The sequence below is a fragment of the Lepisma saccharinum genome, chromosome 6 (assembly GCF_977018435.1).
Source record: "Lepisma saccharinum chromosome 6, izLepSacc3.1, whole genome shotgun sequence".
Classification (NCBI taxonomy): domain Eukaryota; kingdom Metazoa; phylum Arthropoda; class Insecta; order Zygentoma; family Lepismatidae; genus Lepisma; species Lepisma saccharinum.
The window spans coordinates 70,819,343-70,840,112 of NC_139234.1; the positions used below are offsets into that span (position 1 = coordinate 70,819,343).

The 20,770-nt window shown below is 36.6% G+C and overlaps 1 protein-coding gene across 6 annotated transcripts in view; it reads left to right on the top strand.

The window, feature by feature from the left end:
- LOC145988858 (uncharacterized) overlaps nucleotides 1–20,770 on the top strand; it is a 211,102-nt gene that overhangs the window by 184,256 nt on the left and 6,076 nt on the right. For all 6 annotated transcript variants that reach the window (XM_083124106.1, XM_083124104.1, XM_083124101.1 and 3 more), the window contains exons 3-4: nucleotides 11,822–12,007; nucleotides 19,324–19,500. In XM_083124106.1, coding sequence (XP_082980232.1) covers nucleotides 11,822–12,007; nucleotides 19,324–19,500 — 363 coding nt within the window. The remainder of the gene's footprint in view (nucleotides 1–11,821; nucleotides 12,008–19,323; nucleotides 19,501–20,770) is intronic.

A 20,770-nucleotide genomic window follows, 5' to 3' on the forward strand; every position in this document is an offset into this window, starting at 1 on the left:
AGCAAATCACTTTCTTCAAGAATTGACTTTTCTCTGCCAGCCCTGGTAAATTTTCACTTTCCATCTACTGATTTATACGAGGGATGGCCAGAAATTAATTTCCAATTAGTAGGTACATTGATTTTTCGCTTGATTTTTCGCAAATGCCAAAACCGTGAAAAATGGTAATTGCTGCGAAGTTATGTTTAGGAATGTGCAGTGATGTCTGGACACATTTTCCGCCCGTTCGAAATATCGAAATAATGTGAATTTGGCATAAAATGCAAATTGTTGGCGTTTTTGGTGATTTTTTTTTTTAAAGAAATGTACTAAAACAACGAAAAATTCCATGAAATCCAACATTCTTGTCTTTTCTAGGCCATGTTTGTGTACATAGAACATTCAAGTTTTCCAACATTTTACTCAAGAGTAAGCTATAGACTTATACGTACATGGAATAATTCCGACAGCCACATTAAATCATGTATTTCCCACTAGTTTTTCAACTTATATCAAACCCATTTGCATCAAAGAGCAAAGTGGCAGGGTTTTAACAGGAGATCGAGTGCGTATCTACCGTCACACGGAAGCCACATCTTCGTATTTGTAGCACGAGATATATTTTGAATTACCAAGCTAAGTGCGCACCATCGGCATTTGTCGAGCGAGTAATAATGGAACGCAGTCGTTAAGGCATCTGACTACTATGTGAGAGACCCGGGGTCGATCCCCTGCGGGGGAGAACCGGGATGTTTTCCACCTATTCAAACTGCTCTGGCGCCCACCCAGCATCATGGTAGCCAGGAGCATGGTGCTGATCAGATCACCTTTACCTTCATCCGTGATCAGGAAAGTGTGGGGCCCTAACTCCACACCCCTACTATACACCTTCATGGAAACGTGCAGGGGAGCACTTTACTTTTACTTCCTCTAAAATCGGTTCCAACACATCAAACTGTCACGAAAATACGTAGACCATGTGACCTACAATTTAAAATAATATTTTAAAAGCAGAATGGAGTATTACGTTTCGGTATATTTGGCAGATACATGTTCTAGAACAAAAACACTAATTTTGGGAAACGTAACACTAACAAGTCAAAAAAAAGATAATGCCAATTTTTGGTGCCATAATATATCGGTATCTGTCACGTGGGATTGATTGATTTTATTTTTTGGGGTGTGTCGCCACTTATGGTCATTATGCATCCTTCAGTAGCTTATATACAGGGAAAATTCCATTATCTAAAATCCTTACCTTAAAATTAAAAAAGGGTTATTGAAAATAACTTTCCCAAAATAACTTTCAATATATCGAACTCTCACGAAGAGGCGTAAGCCATGTGACTTACAATTTGAGACAGTAGTTTAGAAACACCATGAAGGTAAAATTTAAGACATTGGCCAGAAAATGCGCTAAAATGAAAATGTGAATTTTTGTAAAAATAACACCGTATAGTAAAAAATAAAAAAATAAGAAAATACACCAATTTCAAAAAAATAACAAAATATCAAGGTCCCTACCGATTAGGCATAAATAAAACAAGAATATCAGTTGTAATTTATTGCATTAGTAACAGTGAGTCCTAACCTAATTTTCGGCATAATCACCACCGTTGTTCTGGCATTTGTCGTAGCATGGCACTAAATTTTGTATGCCCATGGTATACAGGGTGTTTGACAGCAAAGACTGGAACTACTATCTCTACCGCAGTGTAGCTGTCAAATCTTTGCCCTGCCAGAAACCTCTTCAGTTAAACAAAGATATGAAAGTCGGTACATTCAAGGCCAGGGCTGTACAGGGAGTGATCCAAGATCTCTCACCTGAAGTGATGCAAACGGCCCGTGTGTACTCAGCTGTATGGGGTTGTGCACATTCGATTGGCCTTCCGTGAATTGTCTGCACCATCGTGTGACCAAACTATCACTCACGACGTCCGGTCTGCACACCTCACACGATTGCTGGTGGCTCTGTTTCAAATTCTGAGCGTGCAATGTAGACTACATCACAGTCGGTGGGAGACTGTATGAGAGCTGCAATCTTTAACGTAGAACTGTCCTAAAACGGCTGCATTGCAACTGTACCAGATTACAGCTACGTGCCACTTCTTTTCTTGCCTGCGTGTGTATGTGTCGCTCTCCAACCACTAGTGCTGCGTATAGGCACGATTAAAGCTTTTTTCAGGATGCCCCTCGTATATGAACTTTCAGAAGCTTTTATTATTAGAGTTTTCCTGTTTTAATGTGTGGTTAGCTAAATCAGGTACCTATACAATACAATTCTATAAATTTCTTGCATTAAATTTCTAATACCTACATGCCCTTTTCGTCAGCATTAATGGTATAACTGCATGCTGTCAGTTTCACAGCACTTCACTTGGTTATACTGTACAGAAGCAGAAATCCCATTGATAATGTAAGGAAATATGACACTTTATTTTGTTTGATTCAATTGTTTCACTTATATGCAAGAGTTAAGTTTTTTGCTTTACAGAGAAGAGAAAAGTAGCTTTATGCATTGAAAAATGAGTCCGCACTCATGGTTCTTGCAAGCAGAGGGTTCCAAACCTCAGTGGAAATATCAACATATAATACAGAGAATGTATAAGGAGACTGATAAATTACAAATTGTATTTCTTAATCATTCACTCTTCACTCTTATCTCATTTAGTCGTAACTTTAAAAATAATCAAGTATTTTATTTTGAACTTGCTGCGTATGACAAAATTCCATAATCCTTCCCTAGCTTGTGAATTGTAATAATTTTTAAGATTCACTATTTTGCAGTTTGAATTCAAATCATAGAAAATAGAGAAATTAAGTCAATTTCATAGAAGATAATATTGGTACTTAACAAAACCATACATGGATCTGTATGATTTTATTATTTCTATTTGCAAAATCATCGATTTAGTTTAGTATGTAATTGTCAGGAAAAAATGTAAATTTTTGTCCTGGAAAACCTGGAAAAGTCAGGGAATTTCATTTCTGCTTGTTTGTAGCCACCCTGATAATGAAAGCAAGTCTAAATCTTTTGTTGAAGTACAACTTCAGTTTTCATCTTAACTGGTCTTGGGTATGGGTTTTTGATTGAATAAAAATATCTATTTTTCTTAATTTCCAACTATACCTAAGTAGGGGGTGATTATATAAAAGTTAAGAAAAAGGGGAAAACTGTCAAGTAAAAGGAAAGAAAGGTCAAGAAAAAGTCAAGAAATTTGGCTTTATTATTTTGGTAGACACCATGTATTAATACTTATCTAAAGAAATGAACTTGTGTCACCTATTGTGCTAATTGTGTGCATATGTTTCACAAAGAATAGGCAATAGTTTGAATCAAGTCCTGATTTGCAGGGAAGCTAGAAGATAATAACCTGGTTAATTTAGGTCATTTGCATTTTTTTATTTTTGTAAAAGCGTATAACCTGTTTATCTGTGTATACACATGAAATTATAGAAAACATCGTTTGACTTGGTGTGTAACAAAATGTGAAAACTTAGCATTGTCATATTCAGAACTGATGTAATGTAAGATAATGCCTCGTCACAGTGTCCATTACTTGCTATTTAAACTTGTTTCTGAAAAATGCAAGAGGTAGAGAAACAAACCCGGTCGATGAAACATTTTCAGAGTAGCCAGAAATCACATCAGCACCTGGTAGTTTTGAACAAGGCCATTATATATAACTATATAGTATATGTGTGTGAGTGCACATGTATTTCCCACGTGGGAAAGAAATTTTAATTTGTATGTAATCTAACAATTAAACGTAGCTCCTTTGTACAAGCTTGACAGAAAACTACTTTTTTTATAGGTGGTAAAACAAGCTTTACAGCAATCCGGTGTTTAATTAATATTCTTTGCTGTACTAAAATAACGTACTACCCAGAATGCAGTAGATTTACCAACAGAAGAAATATTGTACTGTAGAGTTACAATTAAATTTCGTTGTAGACAAATGCAGATGAAGAACATAGCCATGTAATGTCAAACTGTAACTTTTTTTTCATTTCATTCACCATAAGTTTACTTTGCACATAGTCTTCTACTCATCTAACATTAAAAATCATTCACTATTCCAAAATATTTATATTATGTCTAGGTTTTCCTTAAACAAAATAAAATAACTATTCACATATGCAGACAAAACTCATTTGCAGGCTACAAGGAAGATTTATTTTCTCACTACACTTAAAAATTTAATTTTATGTCAATTTAAATTACAAAAAAGATACAGAGGTTTCCTTTGGTTAGAGCGATCAAACTCAACCTGTCTGCTTTGAGACTTCTTAGAGGATGGTATGTAATCAATAGAAGGGCAAGCTAGTATAATCTTACACAACCTGAGGCAACAACACATGTAAAAGTTTTTAAATGAGACATCTATGTAAAACACTAATACCCAACCCAATTCCTAGTCTCTTCTAAATCAGGCATAACACATCTCGCACAGCAAAGGCCTTAATTTCAAAACTACCACCTTCTGAAATATGCCAAGAATAGGATAAGAGGAATCACAGAAGCTTTAAAAGTTTCCACAATGAATGCAAATTATGGTTCAGAAAGTAAAATACACACTCACTAAATTGAAATACACTTGTAACAAAACCTCAGTGCATGGTCTGTCGCCCATGTGTTTCTATTCCAGGACCTGGCTATGGTTCTGTAGGAAAGTTTGAGTATAGTGAATTTCTTTTCACCAATGCTTAGTAGGTGTCTTAAGAAGTATTTTTGACTTGGATAGACATCCGCCACCTGGTACATTTTCCCTCTATAACATCATCAAAGATGGCGGACACACGATCACAAAACTGCTTATATCTTTGTTAATACTTAACCGATTTTGATTAAAATTGAGTCAGTATGCTATAATTGCTATTTAGAAGGAGACTGAAAATGATTTGTAACCCGTTCTGTGTTTTCTTTAATGTTTTTATAGTTTTCTTTCACATAAAAAGATCCATAGATACTTCCACTTAATATACATGACAATAAATTCAATATTACTGTTCAGATTGTTTTTAAGTCCTCTTTATGCACAGAAAGTCTCATTGAGACTGGACATACAGTTTAAAGTGAAATCTGAGCCACTATATGGCTCCACTGGGTATCGAACTCGGGACCCCTAGCATCGTAGTGTGCTGTGTTAAAAGGCGAAGACTTTACCATGTCAATAATCATAATGCAATGAATAAAGTGGTTTTAAACTACCATTAAAATTAATATTTACCAACAGTGATTATATCGGAATTTCAGATTTTATCTAATAGGGGATTTTTACAAACTGAATCTGTCCCCTGACACTGCCACACCTTAAAAAGGAGCAACAGGTTAATTCATGTCCCAACGAAGTCATCGATTTTGATTGATTGATTAAATTAAATGTTTTTGGTGCGTCGACACTTTAGGCCATTTTGTACCCTTCAATGTACAAGGGGAAATATACCCTTATCTAAAATTCTGAAATAAAAAAGTTAAAATAATTGGTGTAAAAAGCTCCTTGGTAAAAATTACACTGTCCAACAAAATTGAAGTTTTTGTCTGTTAAAAGAAAAGTTGGGGGTGATTCTAATTGAATTTAATGTGCTGATTTCAAATCTAATTACAGAATTTTTCCATCACCCATGAAGTTTGAGTAACAGGGTACATACAAAATATCAGATACATACAAGTCTTATATAGCCTCATAGGGATGCGATGCAATATTATTTACAATGGCATATCTAGAATGTCTTCGAACTTGATTTTAGGCTGTACTTTGCTTGAGGAACATCTCTTTTTAGTGTCCAGCAATAATCTGCCAATATATTTGGAGTCCATTTTTCCTGGTAGCGCCTTTCCATTTCACCAATTTCCTGGTGGAAATGTTCTCCATGTTCGTCGCTCATTGTCCCAAGGTTTTGCGGGAAGAAATCGAGGTGGGAGTCTAAAAAGTGAATCTTCAGAGACATATTACACCCCAAAGCATGATAGTTCTGAATCAAATTACTGACAAGTTCTCTGTAATTTTCTGACTTGTAGTTTCCGAGGAAATTTATGCAAACTTCCTTGAAAGATTGCCAAGCAGCCAATTCCAGCTCATTTAGGCTCTTTTCAAAATCATTGTCTTTCATTAGTCTCCTGATTTGAGGGCCAACAAATATTCCCTCTTTTAGTTTTGCCTCAGTAATTCGCGGAAACTTCTCTTTGAGGAACATAAATCCACTACCCTCACGGTCCATTCCTTTTACAAAATTCTTCATCAGACCAAGCTTTATGTGGAGAGGAGGCAGTAAGATTTTGTCTGTACTTACAAGTGGTGGATGAACAACATTCTCCTGTCCTGCGATGAGTGACTCTCTCTTCGGCCAGTTCCTTTTAACATAATGATTTTTTCTATCTCTGCTATCCCATTTACACAGGAAATAGCAAAATTTGGTGTAACCTAGTTGCAATCCTAAAAGGAAAGCAATAACTTTTAAATCTCCACATATCTGCCAAGAGTATTTACAGTACTAGATATTTGTTAATAATAGTTTCATGTTTTCATAACGTTCCTTCATGCCATAGGAATATGCTATGGGAATACTTGGATATTTATTTCCATTGTGCAGTAGCACTCCTTTCAAACTTGTTTTCGGAGAGTCTAAACACAAACGCCATTCTTCACTTTTATGGACATCACCTAGTGACACTAATAGACCATCGATGTTACAACAGAAAACAAGGTCCTTATCTTCAGCATACATAGCTAAAAACTTAACTCTAGATCTCGAACTAAAACGTTAAGATCCTCTTGAGTTATTAAGGATCAGGATCATTATGCAATTCACTAAATTTGTTAGGAACACTTTCACTTTCTTCCGTTACACTTATGTCATCTGGTGGAGCAGGTATGGGAACTCCAGGTCCATGAGGCTCCAGTCAAGTTGCTGATTCTAGTGATGGATATTTTACTGTATGCCTTGATTTAGAATTTATACTAGATATATTTGTCAAGCAAAAATAGCAGTCTGTTATATGATCCTTAGGTTCCCTCACTATCATAGGAACTCCAAAAGGCATATGACGAGAACCTTTCAGCCAACCACTCGAAAGCGTTACACAGTTCGCACAACATATATCAGGGGCCCATTTCTTGTTTTCGTGTATCTTATTGCCGGATCCTGTGGCCGAGAGGTTAGGACATCACGCTACGACATCAAGGGTCCCGGGTTCGAAACCCGCTCAGGCTTGGTTCTTTGTGAACGTCCATTCATCAATTTCATCACTCATTTGCAAATTAGCCATGTAAAACGCGAAGTAAAATAAACTCAATCAATCAATCAACCAATCAATCAAAAATCGTCTATCTTATTGTCAAAGTAACACTCATAAGCTCTTCCTACACGAGGAGTAAATGTTCTCCTATTTGCTTTTAAGGTCAACTCACCACAGATATAACAGAAATTGTTCATGTCGTTTACGCAACTTCTTGCTTCTTTGCTTCAAAACACTCACTGGAACTGAAAAACACTCAGTAAAAGCTTCTTTCCTCCAGACAACTTGCTACTGATATGAGAAGTAGATATGACAGTTAAATCACAGCATTGTGTTGAAAAGATAATTATTGTCAAATTTTTCAGTTGAATTGTTTAACTAGTTTAATTGTTGTCATTCATGCAGACATCAAAGGCCTAAAGTTACTAGTGTATTGTTGGAGCAAAGACATAAAAAACATTAAATATTTCCTACCAATCAGCTTATTATGGACTGCATGATGCAATAAAAATGCAGAATTATATTTTTATTGTTACAAAAAAATGGTGGGTGATTGACAATTTCTGACTTCATTTTCGGAATCAGCAGGTGGCAAAACATAAAGAACCGTTGAAATTTTACTTTTAACAAAACCATTGTTGGACAGTGTTATAAGTGCAGGTGCACAAGATGAACACAACCCATTAAAAATCAGAATATATCAAAAACTTTCTAACCAGTGGTGGCGATTAGGGGGTTGAGGGGGACAATTGCTCCGCCACTTTTCACCACTTTTGCCCCCGCACTATGCATAACCTTATCTACAAAGGGAAATATACTGTCTTTGCACCTCCAGTTTTGGAACATAATCGCAGCCACTGTTCCTAACAGACAGTGGAAGAGACCAGTTCTTCGTAAAAAGCTAAAAACATTTGATAAATACTGTTGTGAGGGCTTCCCCGATGATGCAGTGGTTGCGTCGTTACTTTGTAATCAAGGGGTCCCGGGTTCGATACCCGTTGAAGGCACTTAGTTGTTTGGACTCCACTTTAAACTGTAGGTCCAGTCCCGATTAGCCTTACTGTGCATAAAGTGAACTTAAAACACTAAATCAATCAGTCAAAAATGCTGTTGTGATTAGGGAAGTATTAAAAGTCTCTCTGAGAAATGTAAAATCGGCACCATCTATGAGAATATGCTGAATACTTAAAACGACATTACAAACACAACACATCGGAGGGTCCAGCTCTTGCAGCAAGTGACCATGTGTAAGACGGCTGTGTCCAATATGCAGTCGAGTAATAAGAAGTTCTCGAAGGGAAGGATGGGATAAGAAGCTTGTTCCCCATTAACACATCCCACTCTTCCTCCCCAGTGTCAAGAGGGCAACAACGAAGCACATCCTGCAATGTGGATGAGAATGTCACCATCTGCATCAGCAGACTTGGCAGCAGCATCGGCTGCTTTGTTCCTCTGTGCCCATGTGGCTAGGACCCAGTAGAATTGAACATCACTGGCAGATAAGGACACGAGCCATCCGAAGATGTGCTGCACTAACTGATGCCTAAAATTCTGTGATTTCAGTATTTGAAGCATGCTGGTCGAATCAGTGCAGTCATGGAATTTCTTCAGGTCATTAACGTCAGCAAAGTCCAGTGTCTTGAGGATAGCATACAACTCTGCCAGGTAGATGGAACAGACAGGATGTAACGAATAACTGGTACTTTGAGAGACTAGAACGAAGGCGCAACCAACTGATTCAACTGAGTTGGACCGATCCATATAAAACACGTTAAAATTGGGGACTGCACTCGAAGCTCTAAATACCTCTGGTGGTATCCGACCATTGGTGTTTCAGTCTTTGGGAGGGCATTTAAAGACATGTGAATGAACGGTGCAAGAATCACTCAAGTTGGGAGAGGCAGTAGGAGTGGAAAAATGCCAGGATGATCACTGTCAACAACACCAAGTGCTAACAGGATCTCATTTGCACGAACACCATTGCAGTGCATCTAATTTATATTTGGAGAACTTTGCAATATAACTTGTCTGTTAGGAGATAGAAAAACTCTTAAACCTGAAGAAGATGATCCTTTTACCAATATTTAGATGAAGTCATATTGTGGCACTATCGTCGTGGAAAGAATACAAACAATGAAGATTTGCCACCTACAAGCAGAAGTGCTAGGGGACATTTGTTGAGATCTTATTCCGATGCGCATCTTCAGTGACACTATATTGAGATGATGTGGTGGTTCGCATAGAATTTGTGGATTTGTTTTTCAAGTGATAGAAGATGGTTTATGTTCCAGAACGAACTTAAACGAATATCCCGATGACTTTGTTGGGGCGTATAATTGTTTAAAATGTGCTAGCTCTCCATGCATTTTTAGGGAACATGAATTAACCTGTTGCTCCTTTTTAAGGTGTGGCAGTGTCAGGGGACAGATTCAGTTTGTAAAAATCCCATATTAGATAAAATCTGAAATTCCGATATAATCACTGTTGGTAAATATTAATTTTAATGGTAGTTTAAAACCACTTTATTCATTGCATTACGATTATTGACACATTGGTAAAGTCTTAGCCTTTTAGAGGTCCCGGATTCAAATCCTGGGCTGGGCATGAGTGTTCTTCATCAATTTCATCATATCATTATTCATTCTAATCTTCATGATAAGCCAAAAGTGGCATAGAAGCAAAGTAAAATAAACCAATTCATACAATTGTCGCCTTTTAGTCAAGGGGTCCCGAGTTCAATACCCAGTGGAGCCATATAGTGGTTCGGATTTCACTTTAAACTGTATGTCCAGTCTCAATGAGACTTTCTGTGCATTAAGTGGAAGTATCTATGGATCTTTTTATGTGAAAGAACACCATAAAGACATTAAAGAGAAAACAGAACGGGTTACAAATCATTTTCAGTACCCTTCTAAATAGCAATTATAGTATATTGACTCAATTTTAATCAAAATCGGTCAAGTATTAACAGAGAGATAACCAGTTTTGTGATCGAGTGGCCACCATCTTTGATGATGTCATAGCAGGAAAATGTACCAGGTGGCGAATGTCCACCCAAGTCAAAAATACTTCTTAAGACACCTACTAAGCATTGGTGGAAGAAAAATTCTCTATACTCAAACTTTCCTACAGAACCATAGCTATTGAGAGGACTATACCACAGGTTACTCAATAACCAATTTTTGAGAGTAGAGAAATTAGTAACAATCTTCCATGAAAATCTATAATATACAACAACTTTTTAAAGAAAGCTTTAAGTGCTTGAATGTGCAGAATGTAATGCAGTACCACTTAAAATGTAATAACATTTACACTTTATAGTGTAAATCACTTGGATTTATGCTATCATTTAATTGTCAGCCTCTGGTCGTGGACTTATGGCACATGTTGTCAGCAGATCGTATTAGTTGGTCATCATTTTGAGACTGTTAGTTTTCGTCCAAACAGTTTGAGGGTGCTAGCCACTTCCGTATCCGATGGAAATGTCATACATCAACTTCCGTATATGCCTGGAGATTTCCGCAATAGCACTGGCTTATGGGACTGTTTTATCGTCATACATAATTTATCCTTGGCTTTAGTATATCGTATGGTACTATTTTAATGGGATTTTTACTACGAATAACTTTGAATTTAAAGTTACTTCATTGATATTGGTGTCAGGTAAATGAACTTCAATTAATAGGCCATTCCTTTGTGTCTTTTTATTATTTTTATTATCTTTTAGTGTTTCTTATGTTACATCTATTGGCAAAACCAAGAGTGTAGAGCAGATGTTGATAACACTTTGTATGTATGTTTGTCTTTTTCCTTCTTGCAATTAAATTATTGTACTCAATATATTTGAAACTTTTAAAATGATATACGCATAACTATGATTACAACACTATGTCCCAGATTTTCAACCTTGAAACCCCCTTCTGGTTTTGGCAAGAATATTTTTTGCACTCAGTAGAAACTTGCTCTACTTCACAAGATACAATTGTACAATATTTTGAGCCAACAGTATGACATGTCAAGTTAGAGATCATCTACAGACTGACTATCCATTGTTTTGTTGCAGTTTTTCTCTCAAAAACAGTAGTTGGTGAGTGGTCATGTGAAAATGACATGAATATGGTCCATACAAATCCGGAGACCAAGCACCATAACGAGAAAATCACTTTCTGTGGAAAGGTGTGTTGCAAAAAATTGCCACACTGCACAGAATAACAACAAACAACAACTACTGCAATTCATGCACAATGTAACGTCACTGTTGCCGGCATCATCATTATTTCATACCCAAATTATGCTAGGAACACTGGCACACCCTGTGTGTTAAGGAAAGAGATAGACATTTGTTAATAATAGAACAATGGATATATTGTTGTGTGATTTGAGTATCATACCTTCATGTGTATACAAATAAACAAAAAAGACCAAACTGAAATATTGTGTGTAGTTGCATTTTAAAAGCTGCCACTTGTAGCTCGTAAACTCTCGTCCAGTGTGCATACTTCTTATGGTTTTCATGTGGGAAGTGATTAAAATTTGGGTTGATTTACATTTGAAACATTCTGTATAAGATGTCTTAAACATTTTTCGTTTGTTTTGTTTCAGATCAAAAGAATCGGTTTCTCCTTCAACCACGAGAACCAAATCCAAAGATACATCTTCAGTTAAAGGAAAGAATAGAGTTCATACCAATATTTCAACAACCAGTGACAAAGACCTTAGTATTTCTGCAAAGGAAATAGAACAAACACAACACCCCTCCAAGGGTCCTGATAAACATTGGACAGAAATGTAAGTCTGTGCACCATTTTTTGTAAGTTGTACAAATTAGATTAACGATCTGTCTTGTATTGATTCGAAGAAATTATTCAATGAAACACTTGGGTTCGAACATTTTTATATTAACTTCAATACACATGTATATAAAATCAACAACAAGTAACCATAACAACAATATATATTATCATTTGAAATTTATGGCGTTTTAGCTCATGGAGCATCTTCTTCCCAATGTGGTAAAGGCAAAATTGTTGGAGATTTGTCTATAAATCTAACCACGATATATCTTTTTTATATATTCTTATATTTGCATATAACAGAACTTTTCGGCTGCTCATTTTGCTATGCATTAGTTTATATATGCACTTACTCTCTCTCATATTCTCGCCATCTCATCTCACTCCCTGTCAATTCCAACACTCCAAGCCTCCTCGTCTCCCAAGTCAATAACCTCATGTTTCCCTCATTGCTTATTCCACATTAGGGTGTATCGAAAAAAACTTTTTTTCGAAATGTTAAGGTGGCTAGTGCGGAAAAGTGGCCATTTGTGACCAAAAACACGTCTGATTTTTTTTCAGATTTTTTGGAGGTCATTTAGGTGGTGAAGTTTTGATAGTGATTTGGTTATGCAACACGCACAACAATTTCACAAAAATGTCATTATTTGGCTATTTCATGTGTTTTTTCTGCATTATGGTCATTTATTGTTTTGTTTATGGCAAATATGTTACATTCGTACCTTAGGGGTGGTTTCCTATGCTGTTTACGTATGCTTTTGGTCAAAAATTGACAATTTGAGGCTAAAAACTCCATTTTTTCTATTGATGGTTTCCAATTGGTTTCGACTGTGTTTTATTCGAAAGTTTTCCGATATAAAAGACTAAATAAAATATTTTGGCTTTCTAATTGCTAACAGTTCCTCAATTACTGTCCAGCGCTTCGCTTATTTTCATAGCTTATTTTGCTTTGAAAATAACCCAGAGCTCAACACGAGGAGGTGGCTGGACTGCGAGCTCCACCCACCCAAATTATGTTGGCAAACATAATTTTACTAAGGGGCAGGCCAAGATTTTCTTCTAGTTTTCTCCTTGAACTTTATAGTTACTTTTTGTTCGAAATGTCAGCATATGTTTGCTAGATTCCAATTTCGCTTTGATGTAGCCATCACGTGCGCTGGCGCCGAAAACGGAAGAAGCAGCCTCTGTGATAATTTTCACAAGTCGCTCCACTCCTTGTGTGTGGCAGGGAAAGTCTTGAATTTCCCCTATTTTTTGTTTTTAATGTAGTCATCTACTTCTTCATTTGTAATATTATTGGTCAACGGAGGCTCGTGGAGGGAGTATGAAGCCAAATCAACCATGTCATAGTATTGGTCTGCATTAAAATTGATGGTTGGTAAAACAAAAGGGCGAATTCTTTTGCCTTTTTTCAATCCTCTTGCTTTCTTAATTCTTTGCCAACCAAAACTTCTTATTTCTGGGATTTTGTTGGTTATTAAAGCCAGCAGGAGATTTTCAGGATGGGCCAAGAATGCGCTTTGTTGAATGACCCTATTAATCAGATCTCTCAAGTGGTGTGGGAGAAATCGGGACAAGTGGATCAAATTCCAGAGGTGTCGGGCTCCGTCAGTTAATGATGGTTCCTTCTTGATCCTAAACCACACATACTACATAATGAATGTGTACGCACCGGTACACACCACTTGAGGGATCTGATTAATAAGGTCATTCAACAAAACACATTCTTCGCCCATCCTAAAAATCTCCTGCAGGCTTTAATAACCAACCAAAACCCAGAAATAAGAAGTCTTGGTTGGCAAAGAATGAAGAAAGCAAGAGGATTGAAAAAAGGCAAAAGAATTCGCCCTTTTGTTTTACCAACCATCAATTTTAATGCAGACCAATACTATGACATGGTTGATTTGGCTTCATGCTCCCTCCACGAGCCTCTGTTGACCAATAATATTAAAAATGAAGAAGTAGATGACTACATTAAAAACAAAAAATAGGGGAAATTCAAGACTTTCCCTGCCACACACAAGGAGTGGAGCGACTTGTGAAAATTATCACACAGGCTGCTTCTTCCGTTTTCGGCGCCAGCGCACGTGATGGCTACATCAAAGCGAAATTGGAATCTAGCAAACATATGCTGACATTTCGAACAAAAAGTAACTATAAAGTTCAAGGAGAAAACTAGAAGAAAATCTTTGCCTGCCCCTTTGTAAAATTATGTTTGCCAACATAATTTGGGTGGGTGGAGCTCGCAGTCCAGCCACCTCCTCGTGTTGAGCTCTGGGTTATTTTCAAAGCAAAATAAGCTTTGAAAATAAGCGAAGTGCTGGACAGTAATTGAGGAACTGTTAGCAATTAGAAAGCCAAAATATTTTATTTAGTCTTTTATATCGGAAAACTTTCGAATAAAACACAGTCGAAACCAATTGGAAACCATCAATAGAAAAAATGGAGTTTTTAGCCTCAAATTGTCAATTTTTGACCAAAAGCATACGTAAACAGCATAGGAAACCACCCCTAAGGTACGAATGTAACATATTTGCCATAAACAAAACAATAAATGACCATAATGCAGAAAAAAACACATGAAATAGCCAAATAATGACATTTTTGTGAAATTGTTGTGCGTGTTGCATAACCAAATCACTATCAAAACTTCACCACCTAAATGACCTCCAAAAAATCTGAAAAAAATCAGACGTGTTTTTGGTCACAAATGGCCACTTTTCCGCACTAGCCACCTTAACATTTCGAAAAAAAGTATTTTTCGATACACCCTATTACACATTCCTATCTCTGTTTCCTACTATGTTAAGAATAACATAAGACTTGTCATTTCTATCCAATACCTTGGGTACGATACGGATGTCACTGTTGTTGCAATGCCCTCCTCACTTTAAAAAAATATTAGGGCCAATGACACCATGATATGACACTGCACACCATACTGTAACCTTGGTCTATGTAATGGATGCTCGAGAGGCTGACAAGGATTTTCCTTTTCCCAGTAACGGAAATTCTGTTTGTTAACGTAGCCGCTATGGTGGAAATAGGTTTTGTCTGACATCCACAAATTGTTGAGGAAATTGGCATCCTCGTTAACCTTAGCCAACACCAGTTCGATAAAACCCTTATGCAACACAGGGTCGTGAGGATGTAATTTCTGCACAATCTGTAACTTATAGTGGTGGAACTGTAATTCTGCATTATTCTTTGTACGCTTCTTTGACTCAACTGATGCATGTTGTCAAACGGAGTGGCGAGAGCTCCTCTCAATGGCAACTCTGATTCCATATTCTCTGGGGTATGTATCATCCGAACGCCACCTGGGGGATTCTTCAAGGCTGAACTGGTTCAGTTTCTTCGAAATTACGCACCCAGGTTGTAATTGCGTGAGCCGATGGGACACGACCATGATGTCCTAGCTGGTAAGGCTGCCGAAATACCCTTTGCTCTACAGTCACACTATCACCATTCTTATAAAATGCTTTCACAGCAAACACATGTTCCGCTCCACTCCAATGCACCATCATTACTAAATGCAAAGCCTTCTCAATGATGTCGCATAGGTCCTGAACGAATGCCGGTGCTACAGTGTTGCTAATCCTAGATTCAAAATTTCCCATTTCCCTGCACAACCTTGTACTTTAGCATTGTCATTTGTGCCTAATGAGCTAAGTGATATGTAATAACTAGACCTCGGATTTTTAGGTTCTGAAAAGTGTCCTTTAGGTTCCTAAATAGGCTCTAAAAATCCTAAAATAGGCTCTAAAATCATAAAATAGGTCCTAGAAATCTTAAGTTAGGCTTGAAAAATCTTGAAGTAGGTTCAAAAAAACTTAAAATAGTTCAAAATTCCTGAAAAATGCTGATTAGGTATAGTCACCGGCAATGAAAATGGGACACCTCTATCTTGCATAAAGTTATGCATATTGCCTAACCCTACAGCGATGGCAGAACTTACCATTGGAAATTTGCTATTGGTCAGCATATTGAGTTTGTGGTGTTATAATTAGAATAAGTGTTGCTAAAGCACTAGACAATGGTTAATATAAAATGAATATTGCATGCAAGTAACGAACCACTGTCACTAACATTCAGAACCTGCAATACCATTGTCAAATCATGGTAATTATACCGGTTTGTTAGAACCTGTCCCATTTCCTGTGCTAGCGATGGTGCGACAGTTTTGGTGCCAATGAGAAACTAGGACAAAGTCGTCTGCTGGGCAGCGAGGAGCGAATGGAAGGCAGAAGAGAGGTACTTACGTAGACGCTGTTGCCAGGTTGCGGTCTAACTCACGTGTTTTGTTTATGTCTTGTTGAAGAAGCTTGTTTTGTAAACGTGGTGCTGATTAGTGTGTGTTTTAAAATATCCAAGATGTAATTTATTCTGGTGATATTTGCTTATGTCCTTTTTGTGTTTAGTGTCATCTTAGCGGGAACATTCAGGAAGAGGAATTGTGTATATTTGTGCATTTCCACGTGTTTTATTCACAGCCTGGCTTCGGCTTTCCCCAGCACAGAGTTCACGCGGTCTGCAGCGGCAATGCCACGTGGTTTCTGCTAGAAAAGCCAGCAATCCACAAGTGCAGGAAGCGGGACAGGTTTTAACAAACGCGGTATAGCAGCATACCATTTCCTAAAAACTCAAATTGGGGCTCAAGTGCAACCACAAAGGGAGTAAATGACAGAGATGTTCCTTTTACCTTAGCATCATACAGCCCCACCCTCAAAGTGTCATCTCTGCTTCAGCCTCATCTGCTTGTAGGGTTAAATGAGGCTCAGAGCAGGGCTTGCAAGGCTTAACACCCCCTGATTAGCAGTTATTGTTATTCCAAATTACAACACATGTTTCTGCTCTTTGCATAAGTGATAAACCCCATTATTCCTTCAATAGCCACTGGCAACTTGGCTTGCCAACCCTCCCAGAATGTCCTGGACTCTCCTGGAATCAAAATTATTCTCCTGGTCTCCCGGACAAACTTTGTTATCTCCCAGAATGACAGGATTTAGTATTATTACATTTTTTCTCTAATTTGGTTTGCATTTGCCAAGCAAAGAAATTTATTAGGTATTGCAAACCAAATAATTACACTTCACAATAATATTTTGAAGACTATTGGTCATGAAAATAGAGTCATTGTTCACCTAAGTGAGAGGAGGGAGAAATAGAAAGCATAAGGGCATTGTTGCATCAGTCTCAAGACTTCTCTATTTCCCTCCACCAAAAGGATGTTACTTCAACTAGGTTGAAGAGGTTTTCTTGGGATATCAACTAAGTGATTTCCGGATAGGTTTCCAAGCTTTCGAGAGGTAACGCCACTCTCATCTTTGGGGATTGAAGACGAGAGTGACCAGCAACTATTTTTTTTTTTTTAACTTGAAAAGAGAGTGAAGAAAAATTGAAATACATATTAATAAGGTTAAATCAGTACAATTAAAGTTAAACTTCTAATTAAAAATGAATATTAACTCACAACATAAAGAGACAAGAGTATAGGGAACATCTTTAACAGGTTTTCCCTATGGCAGTGGTTCCCAAAGTATGAACCGTGGTGTCCTGGGGCACCTTGGCTGGCTTGCAGGGGTGCCGCGAAATGTTCCAATATATTCAATCATTGACTTGATTGTTCCAAATATGTGCTTATTTAGTACTTTTTACACATAAAAAGTTTCTGAATTTGAAATATGTGTTTATTTTTTAACTTAAGGCAAGCAGCATAACCACTCTAACTGAGCGTTGCAAGTGTTGGATAGGCCTACATTCTGATTCAGGTGCCACAGAAAAATCTTGAAACCCTAAAGGTGAAATGAAATGAAAAATTTTGGAACCCCTGCCCTATGGGGAGGGCCATATTTCACGGGATAAAATTCTTCCCCTTCTTTGATATAATTTTGCACTGTTCTCAAAAGAATGTAATGCTTCAGAAGTTGAAATTCCCACCTCCTCCCCCCTTCAAGTTTCACCTTTCTTTTCCCATTGTTTCAAAGATGTATCATGTTTCATGGTTTGACCTTTGTTCCTCTGTATAAATATTTTTCATTTCTTCCAAGACAAGTATACATATAAATACATATATTTCACAGGTTAAATTTCTTCCCCCACATTTAGCTTTGTTTCCAATAGGGTTGGATATATTTCACAGGGAATGGTGTTACAAAGAGGAGGTTGGAGGGGGTCATAAACACCGGTGTTTTGCCTAGCATTCCTAAAAAGAAAGGAATGTCAAAACCAAGAAAAGATGGCAAAATGAGGACTGACTACTTAAAAAGAGTATTTATAACCCCCCCTTTTTTAAAAAATTCTGAGCACACTACACCTGTGCAATATTATTTACTATTTTTTTTCCTCAAGGGGACCATAATATGATATGAGATTATGTTTTGGTGAAACACACCTGGTGCCAAACAGTTGTTTATTTTACAAAAAAAGAGTTGTTAGAATAATAATTGGTGCCAATTATCGTGAATCATGTAGGCATGTGTTTTGGATGCTTAAAGATTTTACCATTACCATGTTTGTATATATATGAAGAAAAATATTTCCAACCTTAAACCAAATAGTAGTGTACATCCATATGGAACAAGGAAGAAAGATGATTCATTATAAAAACCACAGTACATCTAATTTTAATAAGAGTGTTTATTTTCATGGATATAAATTGTACAACCATTTGCCTAAGAAATTGAAAGACTGTCCGCTGAACATATTTAAAAATCAACTTAAAAGTATATTTATATATCATTGTTTTTATTCATCTGTGGAATTCTTTCAAATCAAATTTGACTAATTATACTAATTATCAATTGTTATCTATATTTTGTATTAGTAATATATACCTAGGTAAAATGTATTACATTGTAATGTATCATGACGTTTCCTATAACAATCTGTAATTAGTGTTACATGTATGGTTCTTACAGGAAATAAATCTAATTATTGCTGAGAAATCCATCCTCTGTAAAATTTTTAGTTTTCTTTCCAAAGGATGACCATATTTCATGTGCTGAAATACGTTACCACATTACAGAATTATTTAGGTTTTTGCTGAGAAATCCATCCTCTGTAAAAATTTTAGTTTTTCTTCCAAAGGATGATCATATTTCATGTGCTGAAATACGTTACCACATTACAGAATTATTTAGGTTTATTTCCAGGAACTTTTAATTGATAGAATTTTCAAGCATCAGTATCAGTATTGGTGGGAGTCGGCGAGAGTATCGATATCAGTATCAGTTTAATGTGGTTTCAGCTCAGTCCTAAACTGAAATATTAGCAGCTTAAACATTTGTTTGTTTATTTGTTTCATTTCAGAGCAAAAGAATCAGTTTCTCCTTCAACCAACAGAACCAAATCCAAATCAGTAAAAGGGGAAAAGAGAGTTCATTCCAATATTTCAACAACCAGTGACACAGCCTCTAGTATTGCTTCAAATGAGGTTGAACAAACACAAGACTCCTCAGAGAGCCCTAGTGAACATTGGACAAAAATGTAAGTGTGTGCACCATTTTTTTTTTTTTTGCAACTTGTAGAAATCAGAAATGTTCATGAAACTGGAAAAAATTACCCATTGTAGTTTTGTGTATATTTAGGTTTTAACTTTAGCTGTGGCTATTAAAAAAAAGCACATGTCCCAATCATCAAAGCATTACAAGTGGCGCACATAATCTGTAAATTGCATAACAAAAAGTATGCATTTCAGTTATGTGACCAATAAAAGAAAATTTTTCTTCGATCATCTTTTCTGTCCTTGCAAGCACATTTGCAATATTAATTAATATAAGACACCTAAGTAGTTCTTTGGGCTTTTTATTTTACAAAACTATGGAATAAATTACTAATAATTAACCAAGTATGGGTCATTCCATACCATTTCAACCAACCCTTGTTTCTTCAACATTATTAAATGGCTTAACAAATGTCATTTTCATTTAGTCATATGCTGTGATTTTAGCATTTTCAGATGTTCATGAAAATAGCTGTAACTGCTATTCTGTAACTCCAAATGTAATGATTCAAAAACTATTTTCTTCATAAATAAACTCTTTCTGTTTGTCAATTACCATTTTTTTCTCTGTTTAGTAATTGCTATGCTACACTACAGTAGATCTGATAGATATGTTTGTGTAATTTCTCTACTTTTGGGCAGAAAATAATTATGAATGGAGCCTAACCATAGGTGCCGACTCCATGGGCCTTGGGGGGGCTCGAACCCCCCCCCCTTCCAATGTTAATGATGTGGGGGCAGAGTCCCTCAAATAATTTTGCTTAAGAGGATCTAATGTATTATTTTGCTTCTCTTGTAAAGTTTACTCTGAATTGTGCAACATGAACTTAACTTTAAATACACATTTGAAATGTTCTAGATCATCAAATTTGGGGGGCTGAGACCACTAAACCATCAACTTTTGGGGGGGAGCTATGAACGGAGACAGAAAAACACATGACTTATTACTATATACTAAGTATATAATTATGAGTATTGTTAACATTTTTACTAAAAAGAGTTTCAAAATAACGAGGTGATATGACAATTATACCAGTATGTTGTTTAGTGAATTCTGAACAATTTGAGGTCGAAAACATGACTTTCAGGCAATATTGATATGTACAATATTTAGTTATCCTCGAAATCTCTTCCTCTAGTCCAAAGAATAAGGGGAAAATAATTCTAAAATCTTTGAGTTTATTTAACACTGGCTTGCAGTAAAGTACGCAAGGAAAGCTTATGGAAAGTCTGTATTGTGAAAGCGGGAACGGC